This window comes from Coenobita brevimanus, chromosome 33 (genome assembly GCF_032717465.1).
Source record: "Coenobita brevimanus isolate Jiangsu-jjx chromosome 33, ASM3271746v2, whole genome shotgun sequence".
Taxonomy (NCBI): domain Eukaryota; kingdom Metazoa; phylum Arthropoda; class Malacostraca; order Decapoda; family Coenobitidae; genus Coenobita; species Coenobita brevimanus.
In genome coordinates, this window is record NC_136986.1 from 39,739,687 (window position 1) to 39,757,154 (window position 17,468).

At 38.4% G+C, this 17,468-nt stretch overlaps 1 protein-coding gene across 2 annotated transcripts; it reads right to left on the reverse strand.

Annotated features, from left to right (window-relative positions):
- Positions 1–1,041: 1,041 nt before the first annotated feature.
- On the reverse strand, positions 1,042–16,711 carry LOC145395735 (leptin receptor gene-related protein). Of its 2 annotated transcripts, XM_080269271.1 has the most exons (5): positions 16,688–16,711; positions 12,503–12,578; positions 11,438–11,633; positions 10,874–10,983; positions 1,042–1,194 (listed from the first exon to the last, which is right to left on the reverse strand). In XM_080269271.1, coding segments are annotated over exons 1-5 (399 nt in total). In that variant the 5' UTR covers positions 16,704–16,711; the 3' UTR covers positions 1,042–1,193. The 2 variants fall into 2 exon arrangements, with proteins under 2 accessions (XP_080125397.1, XP_080125396.1); XM_080269270.1 differs by lacking the exon at positions 1,042–1,194 and having other exon boundaries at positions 10,870–10,983.
- Between the last annotated feature and the right edge of the window lie 757 nt (positions 16,712–17,468).

A 17,468-nucleotide genomic window follows, 5' to 3' on the forward strand; every position in this document is an offset into this window, starting at 1 on the left:
ATCCTGTATACAGTATTGTAACTGGGAGAATAAATTTATTAATCTCTCTATAGCCAGATGCCATAATTAAAACTGGTACTGTAAATTGTGAATACTGGCATATTAGGTTTATAAATAGCAATGGAACTTTATTGGGCAAGTTTTCCCTAATTTGTTATCATACAAAGAACACAATGAATGCAAATAAAATGCAAATAAACAATGAAAAGGGAGGAGAAATTAAATGGCCTTGCTACAATATGCTCAATTCATCTAAAGTATGGGAAAGAGAAATAATTAAAACAAAATAAATGGGTGTAGTGTAAAATAATAATAAAAGGAAACTACAGTAATAAAGAAGCCTTACTGAAACTTTATTAATGGTATCTAAAGGAAAGAAGGAAAAAGAGACATGATAAAAAGCAAGGGAGATACAGATAAAAATAAATGGAACTAAATGTGAGATATGTAATTTAAAAAAATAAAGAATCCAACCCCCTTTGAGATGGAGGATTATGAGGCTTGGGTCTATATCATTGACCATTAAGGAAGCTCCCTTGCACCTTCTCCTAAGCGCTTTATTTCTGGATCCGGCTGGTTAATATCCCCTTGCACCTTGCTTGTGCAGTGTGTGACGACAGAGAATAATTTGAGAAACACAGATGAGTATAGTAATGTATAATAAGCAAGATAAATCACTTTCTGTCCAGCTCCCTAATGCAAGAGTTAACCGTTACTCCCACTTCTTTACGTACGCAACAGGTCAACTCTGGAACTGTCATTCTCTATCTGCATTTCATACTTCCTATGACCTCCTGTCTTTCAAACAGTGTGTCCAGGCATCTCAAAATGAACAGATCTGGAATTTGGCTATCTTATCATGTTTTAGATTTTTCTTGGAGGGAACAATCTTGTGTGCTCCTGGCCTTTGGTTCTTGCTTCCATGTATTAAAAAAAAAATAAAATAAAATAATAATAACAGAATAAGATAAATCACTTAGGAAAAGGCATTAGGAATCTTCTTTACCGGATGAGAATATGGACCTGGGTTACCATAGTCCAGTATTTTTGAGGGTAGATGACGGGCCTACTCCCTTGGTGGCAATATATGATCGTAAAACCCGCAGTCACCTCTGGGAGAACCAACCCCTTGCGCCTACTGCAGGAGACCCATTATTCTGACCAGGGGAACTCTACCACTAAGCCACCAGGAATCTAATGGGGAGTAAAATAATAAAATGACACAAATAAATGGTAATAATGGTGACTAATAAAAAATCATAAATGGCCAATAAAGAGATTTCTGTGCTATCAAGCTTGTGGTAAAATAATGAGGAGGATATTACTGCCATTCAACTTTGGGGAGTAAAATAATGAAGGAAACTAATAAAGGTTAATAAAGGAGACTAATAAAGAATAATAAAGGACCTATAAAGAGGGATAAATGTGCTATCAAGCTCGTGAAATAATGAGGAGGAATTACTGCCATCAAACATGTGATAAAATAAAGCACACCAATAAAATGGAATTACTGCAGCCTACCTTACTAGGAAGCTTGTGGCATCTCATGGTAGGGAAAGTTAAAGATAGATAAAGAAACTGAGAAAAATTAAATGAACAATAAATGGAGGTAAAAATACTACTAAATAAAAATTAATGGCGTAAATAATTCCAATAAGGGAAACTATTAATGAATTATTTTATGAAACTTATGGCATTTCAAGGTAAGGACAAATAAAGATGGATAATGATAAATGAGGAAAGGAAAAGTAATCTATTAACAAAGCCAGTAAAATGTCACAAAAGAATAAAAATAAATGACTAATAATGCAGATGTGTTCATGGTTTACCAGGGCAGGGAAAATAAGGAAAGGCAATGATGGATAATAAATGATAAAGGAACACAATAAATGGGATTAAGATACAACTAAAAAATAAAGGAGGCTAATAGAGATGACCTGCTGTAACTTGTTCATGGTATGGCAAGGAAGGAAAAACAGATAAAAGAAGATAAAGATAAATGATAAAGGAACACAATAAATGGATGGAAAATGACACTAAATAATAAAAGAATTAATAATGAGGGTTTGCTGTAACCCAGTAGTTTCCAACCTTTTCTAATTCTAGCCCCCCCTTCACTGAATGACACGTTCCCTGCGCCCCCCTTCCTCAAATACTGTATTGTACTAGCATAGTTGGCACATGTCAATAATTATCATAGATTCTTAATCTTTGAAATTGTTTATATATTTAGATAACTAGATTTCTTATTCTTATCTGAAATATTTTCTCCATATTTAGAAATCACTGAATTCCATCATAATTCATAGTTTTCAAATATAATTACCCTCTTTATCACGCCTTCACGCCCCACAGGTTGGAAACCACTACTGTAATCAGTTCATGGTATATCGAGAAAGGAACGGCATAGATAAATAATAATAAAGTGAAAACTGATAAAGGAACACAATAAATAGATGGAAAACGACACTAAATAATAAAGGAATTAATACTAAGGGCTTGCTGTAATCAATTCATGGTATACCAGGAAGGGAAGGGCATAGATAAATAATAATATAGTGATGACTGATAAAGGAACACAATAAATGGAGCCAAATGCGACTACAAAATAAAAACTAATTAGCCCATTTAAGTACCTACATAAACACAAGACTTAGCCCACCCTGTAAAAAATAAAAAACACCCATAGCATATAATAAAGCTCACCCTATGATAAAAACTGGTGAGCTTGGGAGAGAGAGCTCTTGCAAAAGCACTCAAAACCAAGATGGCCAACCCCTTGACTGTGAGGACATGTTGTTTACTTAATTCCCACCTCCAGTTGATTTAATCAGGAGAAACTACACGGATCGGAAGGGTTAAAGAAGCCTGTATCTAACCCCACCCAGTTTAAAAAGCCTTCCTTCAATTGACAAAAGTAGTCTAAAGGTAGGAAGAATAAAACAGTAAATATATGGCATCCTATTGAAGCACTTTGCCCCTTCATGATGCTGTTCCGTATTTTCTTCTTCTCTATCTACCAATCTATTGCCAGATGCCTCAATCCCGTAAGAGGTGGCTACAAACAAATCGCCTCCATGTCGCCCTGTCCAACACCATTTCACTGCCCTACTTTGAATAAGCTGAGGAGGAACTTTTGAACTTGGAGAGGTTATATATTTGGCTTTCATTAACCCTTTCACAACCACACATTTAAAAAAAAAAAAAAAAAAAAAAAAAAAAAAAAAAAAAACCTGGGCTGGTAATTGTTGTTATTGTTGTCCAAGGTTCATCTGCACATGAACCCAGTGGACTGCAGGTTACTGCCCACTTCAATTGGACACTCCCAAAGATCTTTTTTTAAACAGATAGAACAAAATAAACAAGATGTCCTCAGGGTGAAGGGGTTACAATGGTCACAAATAACCTTACAGAAATACAGTAATTGTTCTTATGAAGCCACAGAGTATTTAAAAAAAAAAAAAAAAAAAAAAAAAAAAAAAAAAAAAAAGCCTTTATACAACACTATTTACAAGAGGATATCAAACAGTGAATCAAACGTATTATATTCACTACTATCCTTTCCTATTGCCAGTTTTACCGACAGTCCTCCTTTGAAGACGATTCATTTAACCTTCTCATCCTCAGGACATCTCTAGCAGTCTATTCCAGTTGATGCCAGATGATTATAGGCAACTGAGTGAGTCCTTGAAGTCTAGTGTTAATTCTAGTACCAGTAACCTTCACATGGTTAAGATAATTCTAGTTTCTATTCTACCACAAAACTATTTCATTCAGCTGAGTCCTATGAGCATGAAGGACTGCCAGTAATTTCTCCCATAAGTAGATTTCACCCCTACAGATATGCAGTGTAAGGCTGGTGGGTAATTGCTAAGATTCCCATTCTCTATAATCGTATTTTCTTTTCTCCGTTTCTTGCTTTTATTCTGTTGAGCTTTCCTGCACTTGAGAGGCTTGATACAGCCTTCATTAACTGTTTCTCTACTAAACACACTCCTAATATGAAAGTACCGTTACAGGAAGAAGTACAAAAAAATGTTAACTTTCCCCTCCAGTGTGACTTTATTTTTATATCATTTTTGCTACCTCCAGATTTATTTTTTTACTGAAACTCATCGCTATGTTTATGTGAAGCTACAGAATGTGGTGAATGTTTTTGTTATATAAGACAGAGCCAGGATTCCGAGGGTTTGAATGACGAGTGAATGGAAGCATGGCCCATTGGAGTGGGCAAATTTGGGCTGTCTGGACACTGCTACTCCTTACCCTGCCCTAGGGTGGGGAAGGAGGTTCGGATGATGTGATGATGATGATTTACTGAGAGAGAGAGAGAGAAAGAGAGAGAGAGAGAGAGAGAGAGAGAGAGAGAGAGAGCCTTCATTGACCTCTTCACTACTAGGCACTTCTGATCTGAATACATAGTCTGATAGTGGCAAGAATAGACCATTAACATTACTAAAAAGGCTCTGACTCCCTTCCATATGATTATATTTTTTTAAAGGTGCAGTACAACCTCTGATATCCGAACATTAAATTTCCCAAAACCACTTTCCAAATGATTTTTTCATGCAATGGTGAGGAGTTGACATCATTTGTCCTCACATGATCAATGCATATTTGAAGAGGAACTTTTATTTGTGGATACGTATAACAACAGATATAATAGCACTACCATAAGTCACTTCATTGCAATTACTCTTCATGGTATTGTAGGCTTTTTTTTTTTTTTTTTTTCAGCGTTATCATGATGGTTCTACTTTCCAAAATATTCCAAATTTCCAAAAAGCCTTTGGAACTGAGCATTTTGGATTTATGAGTTTATCTATCAATCTGTCAATAGCCAGACACTTTAATCCCATAAGGGGTGGCCACAAACTGCCTCCATGTTGCCCTGTCCCCCATCATTCTCCTGCCCTCCCCCAAGCTCATACTACTATATTCTTCCCAACTCACTATAAATTCCTTTAGCTTAATAGAGTTTCAAAAGTACAGTAATTTAAGTAATCTAAAGGTAGCAAGAATAAGCATAAAACTCATTCATACTAAAGAGGTACAAGAGAGCACTTATATATAAACCATTTCTGAGCTTTACAAAACATTATTGCATTAGACAGGGATATAAATAGTCCAGTAATGTAGTCTCAGCCCCCTACTCTTCACAAGCACTGATATTGGGCTGGGCGATGTCCTTTGGTTTATCCTTACTGCTACCAGATGATTTTATTCAATTTAAGAAAGGCCTCTCATACTGAAGGGGGTTTATTTTAGGGTGTATCTATTTCCTCCAGTTTTAAAAGTCTATCCTAAGCTAAAGAAGACTGTAAGGAAATGACAAAAATTAAATAAAAAAGACATCCCTAGTTCAAAGGGTTAATGGAGAATCATAACTCCTGCAATTTTAGACTGCCAGGCCACTCCAGCTTACTTCATCTCCCATAAGTTTATTTTTTTAATACATTTCACTCTGGGTATAGGCTTCAACAACCTATTTTATGAAGCCTAGCAGTCCTCCTCCATGCCACTCCCCCCCACATGTCACTACTCATGCCCTAACACCCACCATCCACACTGAACAGATTCTAGGGCTGCCTCGTACAGGACAGGTGTATTGGTACAATTGGTGGTGTTTTTATGGCATGTCGCTGAATTAATCCATATGAAGATAGTAAGAGTAACCTAAAGATATTTTCTCAGTTATTTTTTTCATTCTGGTGACAGATTTTTATTTTATGCTCACTATTTACAGTTTTATTCAGCTGAGATTTCACACTTCAGGTTCAGATATAGACTTAATCAGCCCCTTGACCAAATGAGATCTTTCCCAAGTTACAAAAAATTGCCTGGTTGTAGGAAGAATAAGGATAAATGTCATTAGATGGGGAGATGTAAAATGTCACATAGCTGTGTGATATGTTGGATGAATATGCCCTGCAAACTAAGCTTTATTGCCCTAAAAGCTACATGCTGAAGACTAAAGCTGTATATTGCTAGACTTCCATATTCCTTCAACATTATATCTTTTGTATTTCATTCTTGCTATCCTCAGATGATTTTATGCAGCTAAGGAGATTTTTCAAACTCTTGGGTTAGATACCACCCTCCATAATCCCTTTTAGGTGCTGGAGAGGGATGCCTTCATGTGGTGGCACTGATATAACCAAGTGGCTCAATTGTCTGGTTATATAAATGTCCCTCAACTACTTCCCTATCCTCTGAATGGAGGATGGTGGAGCACAAGGTGAATCTTAAACCTGCAGCCTGGGGATACAACTACCATACTGTACTACTAATACTACTAATCCCTTTTATAAGAGAGGTGCTTCCCCTATTGCAGTTGAGTACTTTCCTTTTTTATGGAACAGTTTGCTAATACATATAAGATAACGGGTGGGTCTTCATGCTGTGTACTGATAGAGTGCATTAGCTACGCCACCCTTATTCAATTTCTTAGACAACTGATGATCTAGTAAGTTACGGCGTTCCAACGAGATATGTCCCTTAACGATCTAATTCAAAGGGGTCGTTAGGGTTTATCGCTACCATAATGCTAATTATGGATGACCAACTGGTCACTCTCACATTAAACATATGGACTAAGTAGCTTAGCCTCAGGACCCTACACTCCTGATGCGGCAATAATAAACTGGATGAACTGTCTAGATTTTTTCTGCTTCACTAATAAACATCTTTCCATCACCATCACCACCATCATCATCATCATCATCATCATTATTCTGACATTTTTCCAGCCTAATATGGAGAGAAGAGATTTGTCCTAAACTATGTAAAATCATCTGGTGGTAGCAAGAATAAAAATAATAAAATTATCACATTGCAAGGGAGCTACACATCTTCTACCACACACACCCATTACAGTATTAACCCTTTAACTGCGGGTGTCATCCCAGAATGACATTACAAAAACTGGACCAAACCGCGGGTGTCATTCTCGAATGTTTGTGAATATTTTGAATACCCCGCGTTTTTTCCGTGCGCCAATTGTTTCAAGGGAGAGTAGCTATTAAGTTCTTTCACTCCAGCCAACCCCCACCCCCAGGGCCCCCACCTCCCACCCCCCCGGGCCCCCCACCTCACCCCTGACCAACACGCATCACTATCTGTCCAGCTGTGTGAGTGACAACACCGCTGATGTGGCCGTGAAGTGCAGGCAATTACAGTGCCTTTTACCTGCCTCAGTGAACACAGAGTGGGTGTTTATCTTATGTGCAGTGTTCATATAAGTTTATAGTATTGTTATCAGAATGAGGTTGGCATTTGGTAATGGTGTGTGAGCGAAAAATAGTGATTACAACACAGCTGATGTGGCAGTGAAGTGCGGGCAATTACAGTGCCTTTTACCTGCCTCAGTGAACACAGGGTGGGTGTTTATCGTATGTGCAGTGTTCATCTATGTTTATAGTATTATTACCAGAATGAGGCTGGCATTAGGTAATGGTGTGTGAACGAAAAATAGTGATTACAACACCGCTGATGTGGCAGTGAAGTGAGGGCAATTACAGTGCCTTTTACCTGCCTCAGTGAACACAGAGTGGGTGTTTATCATATGTGCAGTGTTCATATATGTTTATAGTATTATTATCAGAATGAGGTTGGCATCTGGTAATGGTGTGTGAGCGAAGGTAATAGTGTGTGAGTGATAAATAGTGATTTTAGATCGCTCACTTCTAACGGCACTGCCCATCCAGTGATAGTCAACGAAATCATGAAACCTACATCATTGCAAAGCCGAAGGTTAGTACTTTCTAATGGTACCTTATTTTTCGCTCTAGATTTATTCTGTGCAGAGTTATAAAGGTTTAAAGTTTGTTTACATTTTGACTGAAACCCCCGCGTGAGAGGCCAGTCGGGGCAAAACAATGCCCGCGGTTAAAGGGTTAAATATTGGCCATAACAGTATGCTTGTCAGTGCACAAATAAACAGTGAATCAATAAAAATAATAAAACTCTGATAAATAAAAGAGATGCATTCTTATGATACTACATACACTCAGGGACAACACTTGGCCTAATATTTCACTGCATCTACTTGACACTTTGTTACTCTCTCTCACTTTCCTCCCTGATGGATGATACCAAAAAGGATTATATATAGGCAGAGAAACATACCAAGCCACTCTCAGTTTAGGAATGATAGTCAGCTGAGGAAAGTGTGAAGAAAAGATACCGAGCCTTTCTCAGCTTAAGAATGATAGCCAGCTGAGGAAAATGAGAAGCAGAAAGGGTGAAATATTAGGCAAGCTTTTTTCCCTGACTGCTTTAAAATATTCCTCTCTTTTGGTGACTGGAATACACATGGGAGTCACAGAGTTGGAATAAGTGTTTGTGGTTAATAGAGACACCATCCACTCATTTAATGCAGTGCTACCTTCAAGTGGCTGTACTAAGTGACAAGCCACATAATTTCCAGTAACCAAGGAAACCATTTACTACATTAGGTGGTAACTATATAACAAAGAGTAATGGGTTATGGCCATATGAGTTTACATGGAAGGGGTGGCTAGGGTTCATTGCTTACTTAATACTGATCATTCTCCTTAAATGTCTGGACTCAGTAGCCTAGTCTTGGGTCCCTATGCTCCTGATGGGCCAATAAATGACTGGATGATAGATAGACTGATACAGATAAACAAACAGATAGAATGAACACAATCCTCTTCACAATTCATATATATTCATTTAAACACATATTCCAGCACTGCAACTCTGCCCCATACTTGTCAAAAATTAAAAGGGGAAAGGAATACTTGACGGCATCTTTTCATTACCACAAAGCACTCCGATAAATAAAAATCTGTCTCCCTTCTGAAAGACCATGTATATAACTGCATACAAAACAAATACAATGCAGCAAGTTAGGGTTATTGGTAAAGGCAGCTCATATCAACAGCTGCATTATCATTTCAGCCGTTATCTCCTTCAATACAACTGTCTTTGATATTCTATTCTTGTTACCTCTACGTGATTTTATTCAACAGGGACAGGAGGTCCGGATGATGATGATGATGATGATGATGATGATGGATGAACCTACAGTAATGAAGAGGTTAACCCAATATGCCCTGAGACTTTTTTCTTCTCCCTCTCTCTGTCTCTCTCTCATTTCCTGACAACTACACTCAGCTTCAGACACTCTTAAAACTGGAAGAGTCAGATATAATTTAAGTAAACCCTTTCAATACATGAAGCCTTTCCAAAGCTGAATTAAATCATCTTGCAGCAGCAAGAATAAACTAAAAGGGAAGTCAGTGGGATTCAAGTGGTTAATGAAGGCTATATCTTGCAGTAGTATTAGTAGTAGCTGTAGTCCTAGGTTAATCTGAAATGTGAACCCAATGGACTGCAGGCAGAGGTTACCCTTCTGCAGTCCACCATCTTCTTTTTGGGGGTATAGGGAGGGAGGTGAAGGATGTATGTATAACCAGGCAATGAAGACATCTGTTTCTATCAAATGCCACCACATTAGGGCATCCCTCTCCAGCACTACGCTGTATCTAATCCCTCCAGTCTGAAAAGTCTCTCATAACGTGAACAGAATCATCATCTAGAAAAGCAAGAATAAAATATAAAAGGCATCACCATTTTTAGAAGTATCTAATGTAACCCTCAAGAATCCAACTTATATTTCCTTTGATGAACTACCACCAGTGTGACAAATATTCCCAAGCCTTGAATGAGTTATTTTCTGGGATGGAGGGATTGGGATGATGATAATGATGATGATGAACACTGGCTTACCTAGAAATTTCAATTAGGATACTGATGATGATGTCTGAACAACCTGCATCATCATCAGAATCACCACCACAACCATCATTATCATCACCATCATTATTTCAGGCAGGATAATAATGATGAAGACAAGGCAACCTATATCATCACCACCACCATCACCCAACACACAAGAGGGCACAAATGTACTGCAATGTACAGTCGTTATAAATGAAAATAATAACAGGAAGTGAGTGTATGTGCTCCTCCCATGTTACAGTACTATGGTTAGGGATGTGCTATATGCCATAATGTTGCCATCTTCTCAACATCCACATTAACATCACACCTATGCCATAATCAAAGTATGGCAACAATTTCTACCATATTGCCTCGACCCCTTCCAGGTTATGGCATCGTTTTCATTATATTTTCAACCTTTTTATTCAATGACATTTTTTTTGCTTATCCTGACAACCCCCTCAGGTTTTTATTCAAGCTAGGATATATTTTTTGGCTTGGGAGGGTAGGATACAGCCTTCATTAACTCCTCCAATAATGACAGGTGTTTCCCAGGTTAAATGATTTTGTCTGGAGGAAGAAGGAACAAACTAAATCACTGAACAGAAGGGGTTAAGACCACTAGATGATCATATTCAGATTAGGGGACGCTTTTTAAACACAAGACTTTAGATGAACCCTTAAAAATCCCTTGTACAGAGTGATGTCTTTTTCCAGTTTATATTTGCTACCTCCAGAGTCTTTTGTTCAGTTTAAAAAGATGATAGATAGATAAATAAATAGACAGATGAACAGATAGACTGACAGACAGATAGTTTCACACTGAAGGAATTAATGGAGGTTATACCTGTGCCTTCCTGTTTAAGTCTCTCCCAAGCTTAATAATACTGTGAGGTGGCAGGAAGAATACAAGAAACATGTCATTGTACTGAAAGGTTTGAAAGCTTTATAACACAATCTGGTGGTTGTACCAATTTGTCCACACACTGAAGGGGCTTAAGAGGGACAATTTATGCCACTACAAAAAATGTGACCCTCCATCGTTCACATCACCTCTTCCCACATGCTGTTCCACTACAAAAAAAAAAGGGATAAACTTTGCCTCCTGCACATCATGTCTTACCACATGCTGTACTCCACATCATCACTGTCCGCTATGATGAAGAAGCCCCATATGGTTAAGAATGTCACCACATTGCCAGCAAGCACTAAGCCACACGCACCAAGTTCAATCTGCAATAACAATCAGAAACTAGAATACTGATTTTGCAATTACCAAACCAGTACACTGGGTTCAAGTTCAAATAAGCCTGGAGTAACAATGACAACCCCTGGGAAGAGACCCAATGCTGATTTCAATCAGGCTACCATCAAATCAGATGATTTTATCCAGCACTGGTCAATGCACTGAAAACTTCACTGATTAAAATATACTTTCACAGGCAATGTAATCATTAAAATTTTTCTTAAAGTTACAGTAATATGATTCTATTAATCAAGAGAATACCTCAGTGACATCATTTGTTTATGGATCTATATTTAAAACAGAAAAAGAGGTAGTGCCCTTTAATATATTATAATGACGTTATACCAACATGGAGAAATGTATGTACCACGAGGTGGTTTTAACAACGAATAATAAAAAAGTACAAGTACTCTACAGTACAGAACAGGACGTGAGACTCACGACAGGCTGTTCTGAAGGAGAGCGAGCCAGTACAATGGGAAGACCAAAAGCCGAGACAACAAGTGCTGCAGTGACGAAGTATGCCATCTCCTTACAGGGGTTGCTGCCCCCAGAGTCCTCTGATACACGCCGGGCAATGAGGCTTGGAATCGGTGCAAGTACATAGAAGATCACCACAAAGAATGGCCACCAGTTACTGTAGAGAAAGTACAGTCTGAAATAATGAACTGTACAATGGATAGTGCATTTCCTGGGTACCCTATACACTACAAACTACTGCTCAGTGGTAGGTGATGTTAACCTACTGGTAATCTGTAATGACCATCATCCACTCACTTGATATAATGCTGCCTACTTCTTATGTGACTCTACACTGCAAAACAAGCCTAATGGTTTCCTGCAGATAATCTAGGAAACCATTTATGAAACTAGATGGTAACCATATAACAGAGTGAGGTAGAGCCTACTAAGGCACCCCTGATAACTGGGTGGAGAGATGAAAATGCAGCATCCAACCACAAACCAACCTCCATACTCTTCCATGTGTCTCACTGTGGCAAGGCACTGTCTATCACAAGGGAACATGGTTCACTGCATGCAATGGACCTCCAGGGGTGACTGCTTACCTCAAGTTGATGGTCTGCTTGGCCAGACAGACCAATGTTACTTTACTATTAATGCTACTACTACAGTTTATAAATTTAGTCAACAAAGAATGCAATATTATTATTTTTTATTAACATTCTCACACACAGGAAGTGAAATATTACACTTTATGTCCTCTTTTAAATTCTAAACATAATTTCCTCTTACAAGTACTACTTCAGTCATTAACAGAAAACAATATGGCATCAGCTGGAACATACTGTCACTCAGAATTCTCAAAATTACCAGATACCAAAACATATTGAGAAACATACCTCACAATGCTCAAACCAAGTTTTATCAAAGATATGAGTTATGATCTTTCTCTCCATGAGTGTTCCTATGCTATAAAAGTACTTGCTACCATCACATACAGAAAAAAAAAAAAAAAAAAAAAACTGTGATAAGTGTAATACATACTTGTACTGTGGCAAGGCACAGGCCAGGAAGAGAAACGTGAGGCCGATTGTGGTGGCAAAGGCCAACGCTACCAATGCTGTGGAAAGAATGATACTGTACATTAATATTAATATAATAAATTGTTACAACACAGCTACAATGGGTGCAACTTTGCGTATGGTTTGTTTTCAAAATTATCACACCTAAAAGACTAATCATCAAGTATTGAGTTAATTGGCATGTATGAGTTTCCAAAATATGGTTGTTGGAGGTAAGTTATGTTGCTTTGCAGAAGTATACAGGGCCTCAATTGTAGTACAATATTTTAGAGTGTAGATAAAGGACTGATACAAGTAATCATAATGTTCCTTGAATAAAATATAAAATCTATTCTAAGATATAATGACTACTGCATAGCCTATGGTATGGATGCATAATACCTCAGACAAGAAAACAGTACTTCTCTACATTCAGGAAGCCACTAATACTGTACCTACTTTAGTTTTACATTACAGGTTGGACAGTACCTAGCTAGATTACAAATTCTATATTGTATATGAAACACAGGCAAATATACTGTAATATAAAGGTTAGTCACACTTGGTTTCAGTGCATTCAACAAGTATGATGCTCATGGATATGCAACTCACACCATCACTGCTAGCCTGTAGGTCAGTTAAAAATGCACACATGACCTAGAAAAATATTATGGCATTTCAGTAAAGGTGGTTCTGAATTCCTTAATGAGAAATGTTGATGACTGACAGTGTGCAAGGGGTAATTATAAGTTAGGCAAATTTTCCAATCCTTAAGTAAGAAAAATGGTCATGATGAAGGCAATAATGATGATGGTGATGATGATGATGATGATGATGATGATGATGATGATGATAGGATGACCAACACTTCCTGATCCTTAAGTGGGAAAAGAGTCATGATGGTGATGACAATGACTACCTTTTTGTTTATGGGACAATGTTCACTCACAAGCAATGGTCAAGAATTCTGTCTGTCTATCTATTGCCAGACGCCCCGATCCCGTAAGGGGTGGCCACAAACAAATTGCCTCCATGTCATCCTGTCCAATTCCATTTCACTGCCCTGCTCCCAGCTTACATCTCTCTCTCTCATATACCTCTTCAATCCATTCCTCCATCTCATCCTCGCCCTCCCCCTCCCTCTCCTCCCCTCCACCTCACTTGCATATCCAAATTTTAGTGTGGGCATCAACAGATATACTGCAGTACACCTTTATTGCCCCGATGGGAGAGTAAGGGCCTGGGGGTAGGCTAATCAGTCCAGACACTTACGGCATGCATGGACATTCATATGAGCTTGGGACCACAACACCACAAAAGCAAGAATGACCAGTTGCTTGCCTCTGAGCAGCAGTATGTGACCACTCCCAACCCTCCAACTATCGTCCAATTGCTTTAACGTCCTGTATTTCAAAAGTTTTCGAGTCAATTCTTAATAAAAAAATTTTAAGGCATCTTTCCTATCACAACCTTCTTTCCGATCGTCAGTATGGGTTCCGTCAGGGACGCTCCACTGGCGATCTTCTCACCTACCTTTCAGACTCCTGGTCATCCTCCTTTCGGGACTTTGGCGAAAGCTTTGCCATTGCACTTGACATCTCAAAGGCTTTCGATCGAGTCTGGCACAAATCTTTAATTTCCAAACTGCCCTCCTACGGTTTCTATCCTTCTATCTGTACCTTCATCGCTAGCTTCCTTTCTGGTCGTTCTATAGCTGCTGTCGTAGACGGCCATCGTTCTTCTCCTAGATCTATCAACAGTGGTGTTCCTCAGGGCTCTGTCCTATCACCAACTCTCTTCCTTTTATTCATCAATGATCTTCTAAGCTGTACATCTAACCCTATCCACTCATACGCTGATGACTCCACCCTTCACCTTTCCATTCGGTTCCCGCATACGCCCATCTCAACAGTTACTTCAAGAAACAAGGGATGAGGCTATGGCACACCTAATGTCTGACTTGGCTCATATCTCTGACTGGGGTAAAAATAATATGGTTGTCTTTAATGCTTCTAAGACTCAGTTCTTACACCTATCAACCCGACAAAATCTTCTACAGGTATACCCACTAATGTTTAATAATATTCAGATTAATCCTGCATCATCCTTGAACATGCTTGGGGTTTCATTTACTCGGGACTTATCTTGGAAAGATCATATTACATCTCTTGTAAAATCTGCTTCCAAGAGATTGGGTGTGCTAAGCCGACTCCGCTCTTTCTTTACCCCTGCACAATTGTTGACTCTATACAGGGGTTTTATCCGCCCCTGTGTGGAGTACAACTCTCATGTGTGGGGAGGCTCCTCACATACAGCTCTTCTCAATAGGGTGGAGTCAAAGGCTTTTCGTCTCATTAACTCTCCTCCTCTTACTGACTCCCTTCAACCTCTGTCTCTTCGCCGCACTGTTGCATCTTTATCTCTTTTCTATCGCTACTTTAATGGTCACTGCTCCTCTGAACTGTCTGCTTGCATTCCTCCACCTCTACGACGGGCGCGTAGCACCCGTCTGGCAGCAAACTCTCATCCCTTTTCTGTCCAACTCTCTAATGCAAGAGTTAACCGTTACTCCCAGTCTTTCATTCATGCAACAGGTCAGCTCTGGAACTGTCTCCCTCTGTCTGTATTTCCTGCTGCCTATGATCTCCAGTCTTTCAAACGCAGTGTATCCAGGCATCTCAAAATGATCGGATCTTGAATTTGGCTCTCTATTGTATTTTGTTTTTCTATTGGAGGGAACTGTTACTGCGGGCTCATGGCCTTTGGTTCCTTCTTCCTCGCATAAAAAAAAAAAAAAAAAAAAAAAAAAAAACCTTAACCACAACTTAAAGTCCTTCCCAAGGTGAATAATATTGTCTGGGGGTGGTATGAATACCCTAATATAGGTAAATTTGCACTTTTGGAGAGTCAAGGTTATTCTACTTCTAACCTAACTGATCAAACCTAACTACCCTAACAGATAATCTAACCTAACTAGTCTAAGTGAGGGGTGTGACTGCCTGAAACTGCAGTAATACCCTAATATAAAATATCCTTAGGCTAACTTGGCCGAGTTTCAAGGTTGCTGAATGTGGATCACAAATTCACAAAGCACAATGTTTTATGTGATGATACTGCTCCCAACGAGATAGACAAAGTAGTGGATGGATGTGTGTGTAGCCTACCTGTCTATAGCAAATTTCACCTTAAAAATTTCAATATTTTGGAAATACACCCAACTAACGCAGTGTGAAATACATATGTTTGTCATTTAGTTTATGCAATTTTAATAAAATTGTCTTTATATACATCCGACACAAATGCACTTTTTAGTACTTAGTAGATACGGAGTGAGGGTTGTTCAGCGTTTAGCTTTGTCTGTTACCAAATATACGTCCAAACTAAATTACCGTAGGTTAGGTTAAGTTAGATTAAATTAGGTTAGGTTAGGCTACTTTAGGTCAGATGCAATGATAAACGTGGATTGGGGCTTGAGACTCCTCCCCCACCTATTTTTCTATGTTTGCAATGAATGTATAAGAGAAAATGCTTAGAACTGCTTTAATTCAGCAATGAGCATTTTAATTTCAGTGTTCATTAGTTGGGTGTATTTTCGAAAATTTACCAAATTTCCAAGCATGTTACTGATGAAACGTAGAGGAAGTTGTTATCAAAATGGAGAAATAGTACAAAATTGGAATATATGTGTCAGCCTATATGCACAAGATACTGAAACTGATATAGAAGAAATGCCAAGTCTACACAGTCAGTGCCAAAATGAATGAATTACTGTTAGACAGGATGGAGCAAACTAAAAAAGAAAAAAAAAAAAAATTGAAGCTTCTTGTTAGATGCACAAATTCTAGTTAATCGGACTTCTATTTCTAGCCTACATTCACCTTACCTCGCATTTGCATGGTGAAAATCCACGGGAAATTCGAGAAAATTGAAAAAAACAGGAACAAAATAAGGACGATGAGATGGGAAATGACTCACTCCAGTATGACAAGAGAAAGACAATAAAGTAGGATTCCAGTATAACTCAATAATTATACGTATCAGCCTTCTTAAAATGCATAAAATAACCACACTTGCACAATCTGAATATAAAGCACTAATTCTTATTGCAGTTTGGTTGCACGAAATGGGGAATAAGAGTGAGAAAATTAGACTTAAGCTGGGATCTGACCTTTCAAGCCTGCCATGTTTGTTATGATCTCAGTTGCGATTCTCCAAAAATGTAGAAAACAATAGAATACAAAAACTCAACGTAGATCATAATATTAATATATTTTCGACTCTACGCTAATTTTCTATCATCCGTTTTGGTAATTTTTCTAGTATTTATAGGAAAAACAAAAGTAATTCTTAAAGCATAATCGCACCATCAGCTGGGTAGGCTCTCAGTTCTCGTGCCCGCGCGTCACGACTATTCGTCTAAATTTATTAAAAAGTTTTGTTTTTTGTTATTTTCTTACATCTCTGTTTTATTCTATATAAGCAACGGGTTAGAAAGTGAAATATAGTAGAATTAAATTTGGGTTCCTGCAAGTGATGCTTGCGTCCACCATGTTCGTTTTTCAACACAAGAGGGGAGTTACAGGACGCTGTTGGCCTAACGTTTTAAAAAACTTCTCGATGCTGTAGGATCCTGTGACCCAGTTCACACAAGCAGAGGTAAGTGTGAGATCTGATGAGAATTCTGATTACGATTGGAGTATCCCATGACTGACTGTAGTGCCATAAGGGTGAGAAACCAACATACCCAGACATCTCGTCTCCCCTAGGGCAAAGTTTGTGGCCCCGCGAGGGTAACTATTTCATTTTTCTGTTTAGTCGATTGTATTTATTAGAGTTTTCTTATTTTACGAACAGGGACGAGGTAACGTACAAAGCGTTGATCATAGATGCCACACGAAGAAATATGGATGGTTTGCTAAGTTGCAGTAGGCCAAATCAACTTGAAGAAA

Bases quoted from the DNA above. Each gene is read 5' to 3' on its own strand.
- LOC145395735 (XM_080269270.1), bottom strand. The intron at 11,634-12,502 runs GTATGTATTACA...CTTTCTCTACAG, and splicing joins TGTGCCTTGCCACAGTACAA to TAACTGGTGGCCATTCTTTG. The intron at 10,984-11,437 runs GTGAGTCTCACG...TTGTTATTGCAG, and splicing joins CTCCTTCAGAACAGCCTGTC to ATTGAACTTGGTGCGTGTGG.